The 16,319-nt window shown below is 44.2% G+C and overlaps 1 protein-coding gene across 1 annotated transcript in view; it reads left to right on the top strand.

Annotated features, from left to right (window-relative positions):
- The window catches only part of GBA2 (glucosylceramidase beta 2), a 181,230-nt gene that overhangs the window by 86,060 nt on the left and 78,851 nt on the right, over positions 1-16,319 (top strand). The window contains exons 5-6 of the mRNA XM_033936957.1: positions 3,666-3,905; positions 6,927-7,029. Of these exons, the coding sequence (XP_033792848.1) occupies positions 3,666-3,905; positions 6,927-7,029 (343 nt within the window). The remainder of the gene's footprint in view (positions 1-3,665; positions 3,906-6,926; positions 7,030-16,319) is intronic.

The following is a 16,319-nucleotide window of genomic DNA, read 5'->3' as shown; positions in this document are numbered from 1 at the left end:
GTAATTTTTCATCTGTATACTGATGACATCCAGTTTTTGATTCCTGTGGATAAATTGAAGGATGTTATATTGTCAGATCTCAATAATTGTTTTCATGCCATACAGGACTGGATGTGGCTAAAACTGAAGTTTTGTTTATTAGCCATGGTAAGAACTTGTCCTCATGTCCTCCTGAAGTCATGCTTGATCATGTGGCCGTTCCAGTACTGCAGCAATGTAGATATCTGGGGGTTATGTTAGATTCTTCATTATCTTTCAAACCACAGATTAAGGCTGTTATATCTCATGTGTTTTTCAAGTTATGCTTGTTACGTAGATTGCGAGATTACTTGTCGAGTGACAATTTTAAAACTTATTGTGATTTTGATATTTCCGCTATTTGACTACTGTAATTTACTCTACTTAGGGTTACCTAAGTGTGTGTTGCCGCACGTCTCATGCCTCTAAGTTCGATCATATTATATCAATTCTTTGAGATCTTCACTGGTTGCCGATCGGTGCGTGGATTGAATTTGTTTTGTGCATAATTTTCAGATTGCTACAGGACAATTGTACGATGGCTTTACGTTCTGTTCTGCAGCTGTACCTCGTTATATGTGCGTTGCCCTCTTCAAGAGGGCATCCGTGGAAAATCAAGGGCGGGAAACTGCGAGGTGACACCAGGAAGTTCTTTTTTACGGAAAGGGTGGTTGATCGCTGGAATAGTCTTCCACTTCAGGTGATTGAGGCCAGCAGCGTGCCTGATTTTAAGGCCAAATGGGATCGACACGTGGGATCTATTCACAGGGTAAAGGTAGGGGAGGGTCATTAGGGTGGGCAGACTGGATGGGCAGTGGCCCTTATCTGCCGTCTATTTCTATGTTTCTATGTTTCAGGTAGGATGTGTTTGGAAGTGCCCTCGTTGATTGCTGTTAAGCTCTCAGTGAGTCACAAGACGATGCTATCGGTACAGGGTCTGTTGGAATTAAGACAGGTTCCTACATTTCTGTAGTTCAGAAAAGGGCTGAAAACGGCCTTGTTTGGGCACTGCTTTGTTCAGTAACTGTGGAGGGGGTATACTTTTTAAATCTTTTCAATGCGCTTAGTGGGTATGTTTTTTAGATATTTTGCTGATTTTTAAATCTGTTTAGTTTTGTGTACTTGTATGTGTTTTATCTACTGTTTTTATGTATGTTGTTGTGTTACCTGCCTAGAATTGTCGGATAAGCAGGATATAAATATTTTAAATAAATAAATACATAGTGTGCATGTACTTCTGCTGCAAATGAACTGAAATGGGCATAGTGCCAAACATCTGTGTGCCATTTGAAAATTAACCCTTCACTATCGAATATCAGAGTGATTTATAAATTAATAGGAGAGAAAAGGAAATCTATTTAATAAGAAGTAAGTCAAAGGCTTAGCAACGAGTCGGCTCTTAAAAAAAGATACAAGGGTATAAGATTAACTGACCCCGTATGTATTAAAACATCATATCTCACTTCTTCTCCTTAAATGGGAACCTGATAAAATAAAGTACATGGGCGTATGGTATAGTACGAAGAGAGACTGAACAAATTGCAGCTCTACACTCTCGAGGAACGTAGGGAGAGGGGAGACATGATCGAAACATTTAAGTACCTCATGGGACGTGTCGAAGTGGAAGTGACCCTCGGCCACAAGAGGGCACCCGCTTAAACTCAGGGGCGGAAAATTTCATGGCGACACCAGAAAGTATTTCTTCACAGAGAGAGTGGTTGATCATTGGAACAAGCTTCCAGTGCAGGTGATCGAGGCAGACAGCATGCCAGACTTTAAGAATAAATGGGATACCCATGTGGGATCCCTACGAGGGTCAAGATAAGGAAATTGGGTCATTAGGGCATAGACAGGGGGTGGGTAAGCAGAGTGGGCAGACTTGATGGGCTGGAGCCCTTTTCTGCCGTCATCTTCTATGTATGTTTCTGTTTTGGAATGAGGCCTCAGAAATTCTTAATTCCATGTTGTCAATATATAGGGAACCTTTGGGCACATCTAATTTCTCTAAATTTATAGGATCATTATTGATAGAAAAGAACAAAGTGTCAAAACTGTATAAAGTCATAAAAGAATTTTGAGGGTGAGGGAATTTTCCTTTGATCAAGTTTCTTTATTTTTGATATACCGTCTATCAAAACAAGTGTCTAAACGGTGTACAATATAGATAGAAAACAATTAAAATAGGTAAATAAAAGCAATATTTTATCAAATATTAAAAATACTAGACAAATTCACATTAACGTACATGGAACAAAAAGGAAGATGGGGAGGAAAAGGTTGTTTAAAATACATCAAAGTAAAATTAATTAAAAAAGGAAGGTAAATGGGGAGTGGCAAAACATTAGGATGATATTTGGTCAGAAGATTTGAATGTAAACCCTGGGGAAATAGTTTGGAATACAAGACCCACAATGTCTGCCTCTGTCAATCTACATATTTTATAATGCATAGAGCTTGTTGGATCCCTACTAAAATTGCAAGGGTATTGTATTCGCTTTCCGACTTGTCTTCTCGCCAACAGCCTGGGACCCTCTTGCATCTCCTATTTGCATGTCCTAACCTGCAAATCTATTGGTCAAACATTTGGTCCAGAATCCTTTCTATAATTCATATGACTAAGTCCATTTTACTGCGCTCCTCAAATCCAGATGTCTCATTGCCTACATCAGTCAAAAAAAAATTTTGATTTCATGATTGCACTAGCTATTCATCATATAGTGTGTAACTGGAAGGATAACTCTAAGCTTAACTTTTGCAAATGGTGGAACCATCTCTATGTTAAGAAAGTATGAAGAAATAATGCATAATAATATATCTAGCTTCAATAAGACTTGGCTCCTTTAGATGACTTTTGTAAGGAATTGAGCACTAATCTTTCATAACTTCATTTTACTGTACGGGAATTATGCAGCTTATTATGATGTATTATAGTACTATTGTTTATATGTATAATGTGTTTGCTAAAAAATTTAATAAAATGTTGGGGGAAAAAAATAAAAAAGATGACAACGCATAGCTTCCTAGGTCCTTAGTCTCTTGCTGAATGGAACCCATCCACCACTGACCCGGTTGATTTTTGGGGAGTTGTAGCCTCTCGGTGCCACTGGGTTGACCTTTCTTTCTCTGCTCTGTATTACCTCTCCTCTTTCCTGTACATATTGTGGAAGTCAGCAAATCTGTAATGGAATAAAAAAAAAGCTGCTTAAAGATGGTTAATCTCCATTTGATTTGCCCAGCTTCACTCCTGGTGCAGTGCTGTAGACCCCAACTGCGCTTATCCCAGGTCTTCAGTTCTGTGGCTCTTTTGGTCTCTTTCACCAGAAAGGAATAGCAGGTTCTGTGCCTCACTGATATGCAAGCAAAAAAGAACAGAAGAATTGCTGCTGCTGGGTCAGACCAGTGATCCATGTTGCCCAGTAGTCTGCTCCTGCAGCGGCCCTTAGGTCAAAGACCAGTGACCTAGTGGGTTTTGTTCTCTGCTTGTGCCTCTCTCTCTAATGAGTGAGATAGGAGGAAGGCTTGGTGGGTTCTGTGCCACACTGATGTATGAGTTGCGAAGAAGGTATAATGAATTCTGTACCCTGTCCATGCCACACTGTGGACTTGTTTTGCTGGACCTATTTTCACCCTCTTGTTTTGATCTTCAGGACACAAGCTTACCTGTTGGAGTTTTTGTCTGGGAAGTGGAGAATGAAAGCAGCGAGGATGTTGATGTTTCTATCATGTTCACCATGAGGAATGGTACAGGCTCCCAGAGTGACAAGGATGGAGGCCACTGGAATGAACCATTTTTCTTTCAGGAAGAGGGGGAGCAGGTCTCTGGTGTCCTCCTTCATCACTGCACATCCTGTAACCCATACACTCTGGCAGTGTCTGCCAGGATAAAGGTAAGGGGCCAAAGTAAGGGAGGTGAGGTTGGGAGGAAGGACAGGGGATAGCTGGAATTGGGTGAGGTGTAAGTCCTTTGAGATCAGACTCATCAAAATGGTATAGATAGAATCTAAAAAGTAATTCCTAATTACATATGCATATCAAATTTACAGACATCAAATTACATTCCATTTAGCCCTCAGAAAATGCCAAGGTAAAAAACTATACAGTGGTACCTCAGTTTACGAGTGCACCGGTTTGCAAGTGTTTTGCAAGACGAGCAAAACATTTGCAAAATCGGTGCCTTGGAAACCGAGCGTGGCTCGATTTACGAGCGCCTCCCCGCGATCCGTTCTCTCCCCCCCCCCCCTGCCGCTTCATACCGTCATCTGGGCACCAGCACCGGCATGTCCTGTGCTTGGTGCTGGTGCCCGAAGATCGGCCTCCTCTTCTGCTAGGCCTTGAACATCTGTGAATGCTCAAGGCCCAGTAGAAGACATGCCGGTGCCGGTACCCAGATGACGATATGAAGGGGGGGTGCCCAATTGCGGCTGGGGTTGCCCAATCACGGGGGAGGGGGAGGGTGCCGGATCGCAGGGGGGGCCTTTGGAGGGAGCAATGCTGATTCTCTTGGGGGGGGGGGAACGTATCAAAGTGAGTTTCCATTATTTCCTATGGGGAAACTCGCTTTGATAAACGAGCATTTTGGATTACGAGCATGCTCCTGGAACGGATTATGCTCGTAATACAAGGTACCACTGTATATAAGAAGATCAAGCTTAGGTTTTAATTGACGTCTATTCATAAGTGAAGAATTTTGTAAAGTAACATAGCAAATGACAGCAGATAAAGACCTGAATGGTCCATCTCGTCTGCCCAATCTTACCCTCTCTTTAAATTACTGATTTAATTTAAATTTTCCTTTTTCTTAGCTATTTCTGGGCCAGAAACCCAAAGCTCTGCCCAGTACTGTGCTTAGGTTCCATCTACTGGAGTCTCCATCAAAGCTCACTCCAGCCCATCTTAACCATCCTAGCCGTCAAGTCCTCCTCAGTCCATTCTCAACCAAATGGCCATATACAGACACAGACCATGCAAGTCTGTCCAGTATTGACCTTAGTTCTTCAATATGTGTCATTATTTTCTGATTTGAGATCCTCTGTGTTCATCCCATGCCAAGTAGGGCTAAGTAGAAAAATACTAATTCTTAAGTGGAATTTAATGTAATGTAATTTATTTCTTATATACCGCTACATCCGTTAGGTTCTAAGCGGTTTACAGAAAATATACATTAAGATTAGAAATAAGAAAGGTACTTGAAAAATTCCCTTACTGTCCCGAAGGCTCACAATCTAACTAAAGTACCTGGAGGGTAATAGAGAAGTGAAAAGTAGAGTTAGAGGAAAAATAAAATAAACATTTTAACAAGACAGCATTGATCTAAATACTTTGGAAGGTAGAAGAGAGGAGAGAAAGGAATAGAAGCAGAAGGGGGAGCCGTTGAACAGTAGAATTCTGGAGAAATTTAAATGATAGAAATTGAACAAAACAAAGACAAAAGGCAAAACAATAGATAAGATTAAAGATAAATCATAAGCTGGAAAGAAAAATAAAATAAAACTTTGTCTTCAATCCACGGTTTCAGCGTCAGTGATGAAGTGGAGCAAGTAAGTTTAGGAGGAGCGATTGACGTTTCCAGAAAGGGCTTCTTCAGGGAAGAATCTGTGCTCTTGAACATGAAATAACTAATCTATTCTGAGTCTGAGACCTCAACGTATGAGATGGGCAGTAAGAAATCAACAGATTAGCCAAATATTGCAATTGTCCAGAACAAAATACTTTTGAGTTAAATCCAAGATATTGAATCTCGTATAATAAAAGCAAGGGTAACCAGTGAATCTCTTTAATAAAAGGGAGCCCTGTCATATCATTTGGCTCCTGAGTTGTTTGAAATCTGGTAATCATGTATTACATGAACAATTTGCATAATTCAATAATAATAATAATAATTTATTTTTATATACCGCCAGACCAGGAATGGTTCTAGGCGGTTCATAACAAGTAAAAACTGAACATACAGTGAAAAATACAATTCAAAAATGAAAATAAATCAGATAGTAAAAACAAAAGAAATACATAAAATTTTAAGACGGAGAATGCATTAGGATACAAATTTATCAAATAATTGTGTCTTCAATAATTTTCTAAAATAGAAATAGGAAGAAGTTCCTGGCATAATTTTTCCAAACCAAACATTCAATTTGATAGCCTGAAAAGAGGGGGGTTCTCTCAAGAAACCTCTTATAGTGACATAATTTAACAGATGGGTATGTAAACAAATGAACTCTACATTATGTGAGGCTGTCCTATCTATGTAATTTCTATCTATATAATTTCTTAAAGCTCAAATAAGATGTAGAGAGCTAAAACTGCCTCTTAATAAAGATGGGGGGGGAAGGTGAGAAGTAGGGAGAATAAGAAGAGCCATGGGAAGGTGAGAGGTGGCAAAGAAGAGAGATGGGAGGAAATGGAAGAGATGGAGGAAGGAGAGAAGTAGGAGGAATAATGTGGTGGAAGAAATAGATGTCAGGAATTGCATAAGGTGGAGGAAGGACAGAGGTGGAAACAATGGGATGAGGTGAACGAAGGGGGGAAAGAGAATTGGGAGGAAAGGATTAAGGAAAGGAAAAGAGAGGGGAGAGTGAAGGAGAGATGGAGGAGTGGGGAAAGGAGAGAGGTGGAAGGAATGATGGACTATGAGGCAGGAAAAGAAGCGGAAGGAATGGGGAGAATGCAATAAGGAGAGGAAACGAGGGAAATAGGAGGAGTGGGATAAGGTGGAGGAAGAAAAGAGGAATGAGATAAGTTGAGGTGAGGAACAGGATGAAGTTATGAAGGTGGGACGAATATGGTATGGTAGGAGAAACAAAGAGGTGGGAGAGTAGTGCAAGTGGAAGGACTAGGACAAGGTGGGAGAAGCTTTCTTTCCTGGTTTTTCTACTTTGGTTCTGGATGATTATGAATCTGTTTGTTCTCAGTCTGGTATCGAAGTTACCCATCTGACGGCTTTTAACCCATCAGGGCTGGGGAACGAGGTATGGCGGGACCTCCTGAATGATGGCCGCCTGGAGTCTCCTTCAGGTAAGGCTGAACCCAACTAAGATCTGCACTTCCTCAGCTGATGATTAACATTTGCTAGACATGGACAGGTTTCTGGAAACCCAGCTTGTGACAGGAGCTGCCTCAACATGACAGCAGAGAAATGTTATCCACTCTGATTTTTGTCTTGGTTCAGGCACTTGTTTCCCCACCAGAAATGCTAGTGAACGGATGCTATCTAAAACTTGCTGTGTCCGTGTGGTGTATTCCTAATTCCAACATTAGGTGATTGCAGACTCAGTATTTGACTTTACAAAGAGTGTTGTGATGTGGCCAGTATGGAGATCAGATAGCAGCTAGGAAGGGGATAAACCATTTCTGGTACATGCCAGAGAAAAGTTGTCAGAAGTAATGTGTATTACTCTGGTTTTGCTTTGAAAATTTTTCTTCCACTATCTGGCACATTTAGACACCCTTTAAGCTTTTTCTTTGCGTTGGGGAAGGAGGAGTATCTTTTATCAAGTCCTGTTTTTATGTGAACTGCTATATCATTTATCTGAGCAGAAGCAGGCATTATATTCTCACAAGTGGGTGACGTCATCCACTGAACCCGGCATGGACAGTCAAGAAAGTGTATTGTCGCTTCAAAAAGTTTTTCCCACCCGACGTCAGCTCGCGGGACCATTAGTTCATAGTTTTCCACAAAACTACTGTAAGAGGTTGCTTCATAGCACAGTGTGTGATTCAGTTTAGTCTGTTTTTGTGCCTTCTTGGTATTTTGCCTTAATTCTTATTTTATCATTCTTGTTAGTCCAATAAAAAGGTGTGTTTGTTTTATTTCTATGTATTATCTTGGACTAACACAACCACCACACCATTTCACACTTGTCAATTTCGGTAAGTTTTTCTGCATTTTTGGTGCTTTCTAGGCTTTTTGCCCCTCCATGGCCTCTCCCTTTGCTCGGGAGCCTCAACAATTTTCAACTTCCCTTTTACTTGAGCTTCATCACCATTGAGTCCTTTGACCTGGCATCAGCTGTATTCCCATGAATATCAAAGGCACCTAGCTGTATTTCCATCAGTGTCAAAAGACACTACGTGGGTTCAAGAAATGCACTTGGTGTAACCGGACTATTTCAGCCACTGACCCACATTCTTGGTCTGTTCAGTGTCTTGAGCTGCATCTTCCACCTGATCAAGCTAAACCCTTTCATCAGCTTGTTACAACTCTTCTTACCACCAGAGCAGCCATCAATGCTTTTGATATCTCCTCTCAACCATCTGCCATACCTATAGCCACGCGTCACTTGGCTTGGCTCAGAGTTTCAGATCCAAATTCTTCAATGGAAGACTGACTCACCAACTTCTCTTGCAAAGGAGATAATTTTTTTTTTTGATGCTCGCATGGAGAATGCTGCAGACAAAATAAAAAAGCAGGCATATAATCATCCTTACTGAACATACAGATATTTGACTCGCCATCATTCCACACAACCCACTCATCAACAGTCGACACCTCAACAATCAAGCAATATCATCATGATTCCTTTCTAGAGAACATTTCTAGAATATCCCTCAACCCTTCCTCCTACCTTATCATTGGAAGTAGTTTTCTCTTTTCCAACAGAGTTGGCCCCTCATAACAACCAACCATTGAGTCACCACTCATTTTCAAAGGATATACTCTTATTCCAGAAATCTTCTAACCACCAAGAAAGTATTATCTCATCATCTTTCAGAAAACATCCTTCAAAAAGAGCTCCTGGGACTTCTCCAGCTCAATTTCTAGAGCAGAAGACTCAGGGGTTCTACTCCCTGGTTGCCAAAATACACCAGATATTTTTGTCTAATCCTAAATCTCCGAGAACTCAACAAATACTTACTCTCTGGAATCCCTATTATTACTACTGGACAAGATCTACTGCCTCTGCTTTCTAGACTTCATTTCCATCTTACCTGCCCCAGTTACATTAGATAGATTGTGAGCCTACCAGGAAAGACCTGGAAAAATTCTTGAGTACCTGAATAAATTCATGTAAATCATTCTGAGCTCTCCTGTGAGAGTGGTCGGCAAACTCATTAGTCAAAAGAGCCAAAGATCAGCAGTACAATGATTAAGATTTCTTTTCAGAGCCAAATTTCTTTTCAAGAACCATGTGTTTAGGAGTTGGTTTAAACTAGCTACTAACGTTAAATAAAACCAGATATCATCATAATAATAATCTTATTTATTCAAGTTTATTAAATTTTTGTTATGTACGCAATATCAAAAGCTTCAAAGCGTATAACATTTTAAAAATGGGGGTAAGAACAAAACTCTTTGACAAAAATATTTTTTACATTAAAATAAAAATATGGCAAAGCACGCATTTAATGTGAACAATGACCTTGCACTCAGGCGGGGAGAAAGTTTGGTGCCCATCCACTAATTTTGGACTCCAGTCACTCCCCTAAATCAGCTATATATGACTTCGCCACTGAATACAAAAATAATTGTGATTCACATATCCCATAGCTAACATATTCCAGTTAATAATTTCAAAATAAAATAATTTTTTCTACCTTGTTGTCTAGATATTTTGTTTTTCTATCATCTTGGTCCCAGTTTCTCTTTCTGCTTTTTGTCATTCTTCAACTAATTCTCTTTCCAGTGTCTGCTGTTCATTCATTTTCTCCTCTCTTGTTCCATTTCCTCCTTATGCTTGTCTCCAACGTATTGATTTTTCCCTTTCAGCATTCTTAACTTTTTCTTTTCTTTTTTGCCTCTGTCCACTCAAATCTTGCCTTCTTTCTCAATTCTCCATCTTCTCTCAGTCCCTAGCTCTCCCATTTCCCATCTCACTCCTTTCCTAGCCTCCTATTTCCTGCTATCTTCTCCCCATTACCACATTTCTACTGTACTCACTGCTCTCTCACTCAAATTGTCATCTCCCTTTTGACCTCATTCACATGGCTCACCACTTTCAGAATCCCCCTCCCTCTCTCCACTGGTCAGGCTTTAACTCCTTGACCCTTTCTTTCCATCCCCTTTGTGTATTTCACTTGTGTATTAAGACACTCATGATCTGGACATTGATACAAGTGAGGTGATTAAATTTGCAGACAATATGAAGTTATTCAGAGTAGTGAAGACACGGGGGGATTGCGAAGTTCTGCAGCGTGATATAATCAGGCTTGAGAAATGGGCATCAGCATGGCAGATGAGGCTCAACGTGGATAAGTGTAAAGTGATGCATGTCGGTAACAAAAAGCTCATGCATGAATACAGGATGTCCAGGGCGGTACTTGGAGACACCTCCGAGAAAAGACTTGGGAGTTCTGATCGACAAGTCAATGAAGTCATTCATGCAATGTGCGGCGGCAGCGAAAAGGGCGAACAGAATGCTAGGAATGATAAAGAAGGGGATCGCGAACAGATCAGAGAAGTTTATTATGCTGCTGTACTGGGCCATGGTGCGCCCTCACACTGGAGTACTGTGTCCAGCACTGGTCGCTGTACATGAAGAAGGACATGGTACTACTCGAAAGGGTCCAGAGAAGAGTGATTAAAATGGTTAAGGGGCTGGAGGAGTTGCCGTAAAGCAAGAGATTAGAGAAACTGGGCCTCTTCTCCCTCGAAAAGAAGAGATTGAGAGGGGACATGATTGAAACATTCAAGATACTGAAGGGGATAGACTTAGTAGATAAAGACAGGTTGTTCACCCTCTCCAAGGTAGGGAGAACGAGAGGGCACTCTCTAAAGTTGAAAGGGGATAGATTCCATACGAACGTATGGAAGTTCTTCACCTAGAGAGTGGTAGAAAACTGGAACGCTCTTCTGAAGTCTGTCGTAGGGGAAAACACTCTCCAGGGATTCAAGACAAAGTTGGACAAGTTCCTGCTCAACTGGAAAGTATGCAGGTGAGGCTGGGCTCATTTAGAGCACTGGTCTTTGACCTAGGGTCCACCGCGTGAGCAGACTGCTGTGCATGATGGACTACTGGTCTGACTCGGCAGCGGCAATTCTTATGTTCTTATGTCTGGGAGCCTTATTGCTGTTCCTTGGAAGTTTAGCAAGCAGTCTGGTGAGAGTCTGGGAGGTGTTTGTGGATTTTTGAGTCCCCTCTGACTCAGCAAGCATGCAAATCAGAGATTTCTTTGTCAGGTGAAGCAGTTTGAGACCTGAATATGTGCTGGAGCTGGGAGCAAAGTAGTAAATTATCGGAAGAGATTGTAGGAGGACCCACCATCATTTAAGTACCAGTGCTGCAGTCAAGCCGGGATCAACTTCAGGTAAGCCCTGACTTAATTACTCTCCCTGTTTGAAATGTTGGTGTATGGACTTTGAGTGACTTCCGTCAGAGTTTGGGTCTGGCTGAAGACAGGAGCCGTGAATTTATAGAACTGTTACCAATAACATTTTTGCCATATGTAGAGTTGTTTTTTTAAGATCCATGAAGCTAAATTGAGATCTTTTTTTCTCTACATAATTCTTACCTTGCAAAAAGTATTTTTTCTGTTTGTTTTTGTTATTAGATTTATGTTAAATCAAGGCAGTTCACAACATAGTTGAATTTGAGCCTACCCAAACTAGTGCCAGCAAATTTCTATGATAAGTGTATGTAATTAAAATCAAAATAAATTCAAACCTTTACCGAATGTTAGAAGAGGCCCACAATCTATCACTGTTCTTAGCAAAGACCGGATTCTAAGAAGCCAGTCTTTGCTAAGAACTGTAATTAAAATCACCCATTATAATACTGTTCCCCAGTTCTCCAGCTTTCCTAATCTCTGAAAACATTTCTTCATCTGTCTGCATTTTGTCCCGGGGGATGGTAATATAACCCAATCTTTATATTCCTTCCCTTCACACATGGAATTTCTATCTATAAAGATTCCACACTGCTATCTGTCTTGCAGTACTGTCTTGGAGTACAGCACTGGTAGCCATACATGAAGAAGGACCACAGTACTACTTGAAAGGGTCTAGAGAAGAGCCACTAAGATGGTTAAGTGGTTAGAGGAGCTGCCATACAGCGAAAGATTAGAGAAACTGGGCCTCTTCTCCCTAGAACAGAGGAGATTGAGAAGGGACATGATTGAAACATTCAAGGTACTGAAGGAGATAGACTTAGTAGATAAAGACAGGTTGTTCACCCTCTCCAAGGTAGGGAGAACGAGAGGGCACTCTCTAAAGTTGAAAGGGGATAGATTCCATACGAACGTAAGAAAGTTCTTCTTCACCCAGAGAGTGGTAGAAAACTGGAACGCTCTTCCGGAGTCTGCCGTAGGGGAAAACACCCTCCAGGGATTCAAGACAAAGTTAGACAAGTTCCTGGTGAACAAGAGCGTATGCTGGTAGGGCTAGTCTCAGGGCACTGGTCTTTGACTAGAGGGCCGCTGCGTGAACGGACTGCTGTGCATGATGGACTACTGGTCTGACTTAGCAGCGGCAGTTCTTATGTTCTTATTTGATTTGATTCAATTCCCTCTAACATATAGTGCAACCCCCCCCCCCCCCCCACACACACACACACACCCCTCCAATTTGATCTATTATCCCAGGACAAGCAGGCAGGTATTCTCACTAATGGGTGACATAATCCAACGGAGCCCCGATGCGGACGCCTCGCAAGCATTTTTGCTTGAAGAAAACTCGAAGTTTTGAGTCGCCCACACCGCGCATGCGCAAGTGCATTCCCGCCCAGACCAGGGCGTGTCTCCTCAGTTCTTACTTTTCCACGGAGCCGAGAAGTCCATCTTCGACTCTGCGTGAAGATTTTCACTTGTGCCTTCTAAAGTCCGTGGTTTTGGGTTATTTTTTTCTTAATCGCTGATTTTTCGTCGTTAAAAAAAAAAAAAAATTCTTCCATCCGTCCGACCGGGCAGGCCTCAATCTTGCGGTGGAGCTTTTCTGGCCTATGTCCCGGCCTATCACCGGTTTTAAAAAGTGTGCCAAGTGCCAGCGCGCGATTTCGCTAACGGACCCTCATCGACGCTGTGTTCGGTGTGTCGGGCCTGAACACCTTCCGAAATCGTGCCGGCCTTGCTCCACACTCACCGAAAATGCTTTCAAGCGCCGTTGCGTTTTGTGGGAGTCGCTGTTCAGCATGGAGTCCTCGACGGAGCAGTCTTCATCGAAAGGTCCCTCACCTTCGACTTCATCCGCTGCTCCTCAGCCTTCCACCTCTGCGGCGCCGAGTCGTTCATGCCGGCCCTGACTCCAGCGCCTGCTGCGATGCCTTCCTCAGTCTCTCCAGATCAGGTAGCACAGCAGCCTATTCCACCGGTAGTGCTAAAAGTGCCCAAGGCTTCTAGGTCCAAGCATTCACACACTACCCCCAAAGAACACGAGGCCCGTGCAGGCGGTCCCATTGCAGATGCGGATCTGTCCTTGCTGGCCTCGTTCCAGACCTTGTTAGAGAAGCAATTTATTGAGCTCTTCACCACCATAGGGCCCAAGCTTCTCTCTCAAATCCAGCCTGGGCACGGGGAGGCCTCCCGTGAAGTCAAGCCGCCTTCAGTGCCTCAGTGATACACACACTCTCTATAGGGAGCAGAGTCTCTGCGAGTGTCTGGTCTGGCATCGGTGCATGCATCGTAAGGAGCAGAGTCTTTGCCCATGCCTCCATTGGAACCGATTCACTCGATGCAAGGAGCAGAGTCTTTGCGAGTGCCTCCATTGGAGCCGATCCACCCGATGCAGGGGTTCGAGCCTCTACGAGGACCCTGGGGTGATTCCAGCCATCCACCTGTGCTTCGATCAACCGCTTCCAGCCCTATCCACTATCTAGGGCCCTCAGCGAAGATCCAATCGCCTCGTCCCTCGAGGCCGATATCCAAACACAGTTCGCATCGGTCGAGGCATTCATCGAGGCACTCGTCCAGGCATGCCTCGCCTCATCGGAAGCAGCCTTTTTTTGAGTATTCTCCACTGGCTAATTCACCTCCCCCGATGCCGGAGCTCGAGGACACGCTGGGGTCTTTATCACCACCACGATCCCCGTCCTGCATGGATCCAGAGGCCTCAACGTCCTCGAGTCCTTCTCGAGGCACTGCTTCGGCTGACCAACTGTCGTTCTCCTCATTCCTTCGACAGATGGTAGACGACCTGGACATCCACCTGGACACAGGTTCCAAATTCTCCAAAGAATATCTGGGGACCATGCACCTCCCTCAACCACCCACTGAATCCCTCAAGCTTCCTTTACATAAGTTGCTGGATCAAACCTTCATGCGATGCCTTGAAACACCTTATTTCATCCCCGCGGTACCGGGCAAATTGGATACCAGGTACCACACGGTGCACCATAAGGGGTTCGATGGCTCCCAACTCTCCCATCAATCCCTTTTGGTGGTGTCCTTACTGAAGCAGTCACACCCCTCCCAGGTCTACGCTGCCGTTCCACCTGGTAGAGAGGGCAAGACCATGGACCGATTTGGCAGGAGGATTTATCAGAACTCCATGACGACATCCAGGGTTCTGAACTACAACTTCCACTTCGGTCACATATTTTGAGTTCTTCTGTCGGTACTCCAGAAGTTCTTGCCCTATGCGGACCCCAGGGCACAATCCGAGTACCAGGAGGTTTTGGCCTCGCTGTCCCAGCTCCGGTTACAGCTGATGCAGTCATCCTACGATGCCTTCAAGCTCTCGGCTCGGGCTACAGCATGCGCGGTGGCCATGCACCGGCTTGCGTGGCTCAGGACCATCGATATGGACCCTAATCTCCAGGACAGGTTTGCCAATGTTCCATGCGCTGGTACCGACCTCTTTGATGAATCTATCGAGGCAGCGACCAAGAAGCTCTCGGACCACGAGAAGTCCTTCCAATCCATCCTGCGTCCGAAGCCCAAGCCTGCTCCTCCTCGTCCATCACGCCCACCGTTGATATACCAGTGGTGTTACCCGCCTAAACAGGCTCCCCCCCCATCTGACAGCCTGTGAAGCGGCAGCATTACCAAAAGCAGCAACAGAAGCCTCAGCCAATTACTGCCCCTAAGGCTCCTCAGCCCTTTTGACTGTCTCATAGAGGACGTAACCTCAGTCGTCCTACTATTTTCAGTTGCTCCACCAATTGGAGGTCATCTCCATCACTTTTACCATCGATGGACGACCATTACCACCAACCTCTGGATTCTTTCCATCATCAGAGAAGGATACTCTCTCCAGTTCGACCGAGTCTCCCCGGAACATCCTCCAAGAGAGTATCCTTCCAACTTGACCCAGACCGCCCTTCTTCTGCAGGAAGCCCAGGCTTTTACAGCTCAGAGCTGTCGAGCCGGTCCCTGTGTCTCAGCAGAACAAAGGGTTTTACTCCCGGTACTTCCTTGTCCCGAAGAAGACGGGCGATCTGCGACCCATTTTGGATCTCAGGGTGCTCAACAAGTTTCTGGTCAAAGAGAAGTTTTGCATGCTGTCATCCCTGTATCCCCTCCTCGAGCAGAACGACTGGTTATGCTCTCTGGATCTCACGCCAATACCTCAAATTCAGGGTGGGACATCTTCATCTTCAATACCGAGTGCTCCCTTTCGGCCTGACCTCGTCACCCAGAGTCTTCACCAGGTGCCTGGTAGTAGTGGCCGCAGCACTCAGGAACCATGGCCTCCAGGTATTCCCCTACCTGGACGACTGGCTCATCAAGGATTCCACGTCCCAGGGAGTCGTCCTCGCGACCCAGAAGACGATTTGGTTACTGCAACATCTGGGGTTCGAGATAAACTTCCCGAAATCCCATCTACAACCTTCCCAGACTCTTCCCTTCATCGGAGCTGTTCTGGATACTACCCAACTCGGAGCATTCCTCCCTCCCGAACGGCTGGAAGCTCTCCTCCATCTTTGTCACTTGGTGTCCTCTCGCTCGTCCATCTCGGTGAGACACATGATGGTTCTCCTAGGCCACATGGCCTCTACAGTTCACGTGACTCCTTTTGCCAGACTTCACCTCAGGATTCCCAATGGACTCTGGCATCTCAGTGGAAGCAGATATCCGACCCCCCTGTCCAGACACATCCGGGTCACCCCTGCTCTGCAACAGTCTCTTCGCTGGTGGATGCTATCCTCCAATCTATCCAGAGGTTTGCTGTTTCAAACACCCCCCCCCATCAGAAAGGCCTCACGACCGACTCGTCCACTTGTGCTTGGGGGCTCATCTGGATGGCCTCCGCACTCAGGGTTACTGGACCAGCACAGACTGCCAGTGCCACATCAATCTCCTGGAACTTAGGGCAATTTTCAATGCTCTCAATGCCTTCCAGCACCTGCTTCAAGACAAGGTGGACCTCATTCGCACGGACAACCAAGTCGCCAAGTATTATCAACAAACGGGGGCACGGGATCGGCAACCCTCTG

This window comes from Geotrypetes seraphini, chromosome 1 (genome assembly GCF_902459505.1).
Source record: "Geotrypetes seraphini chromosome 1, aGeoSer1.1, whole genome shotgun sequence".
Lineage (NCBI taxonomy): Eukaryota > Metazoa > Chordata > Amphibia > Gymnophiona > Dermophiidae > Geotrypetes > Geotrypetes seraphini.
This window is presented reverse-complemented; position numbering and strand designations above follow the sequence as displayed.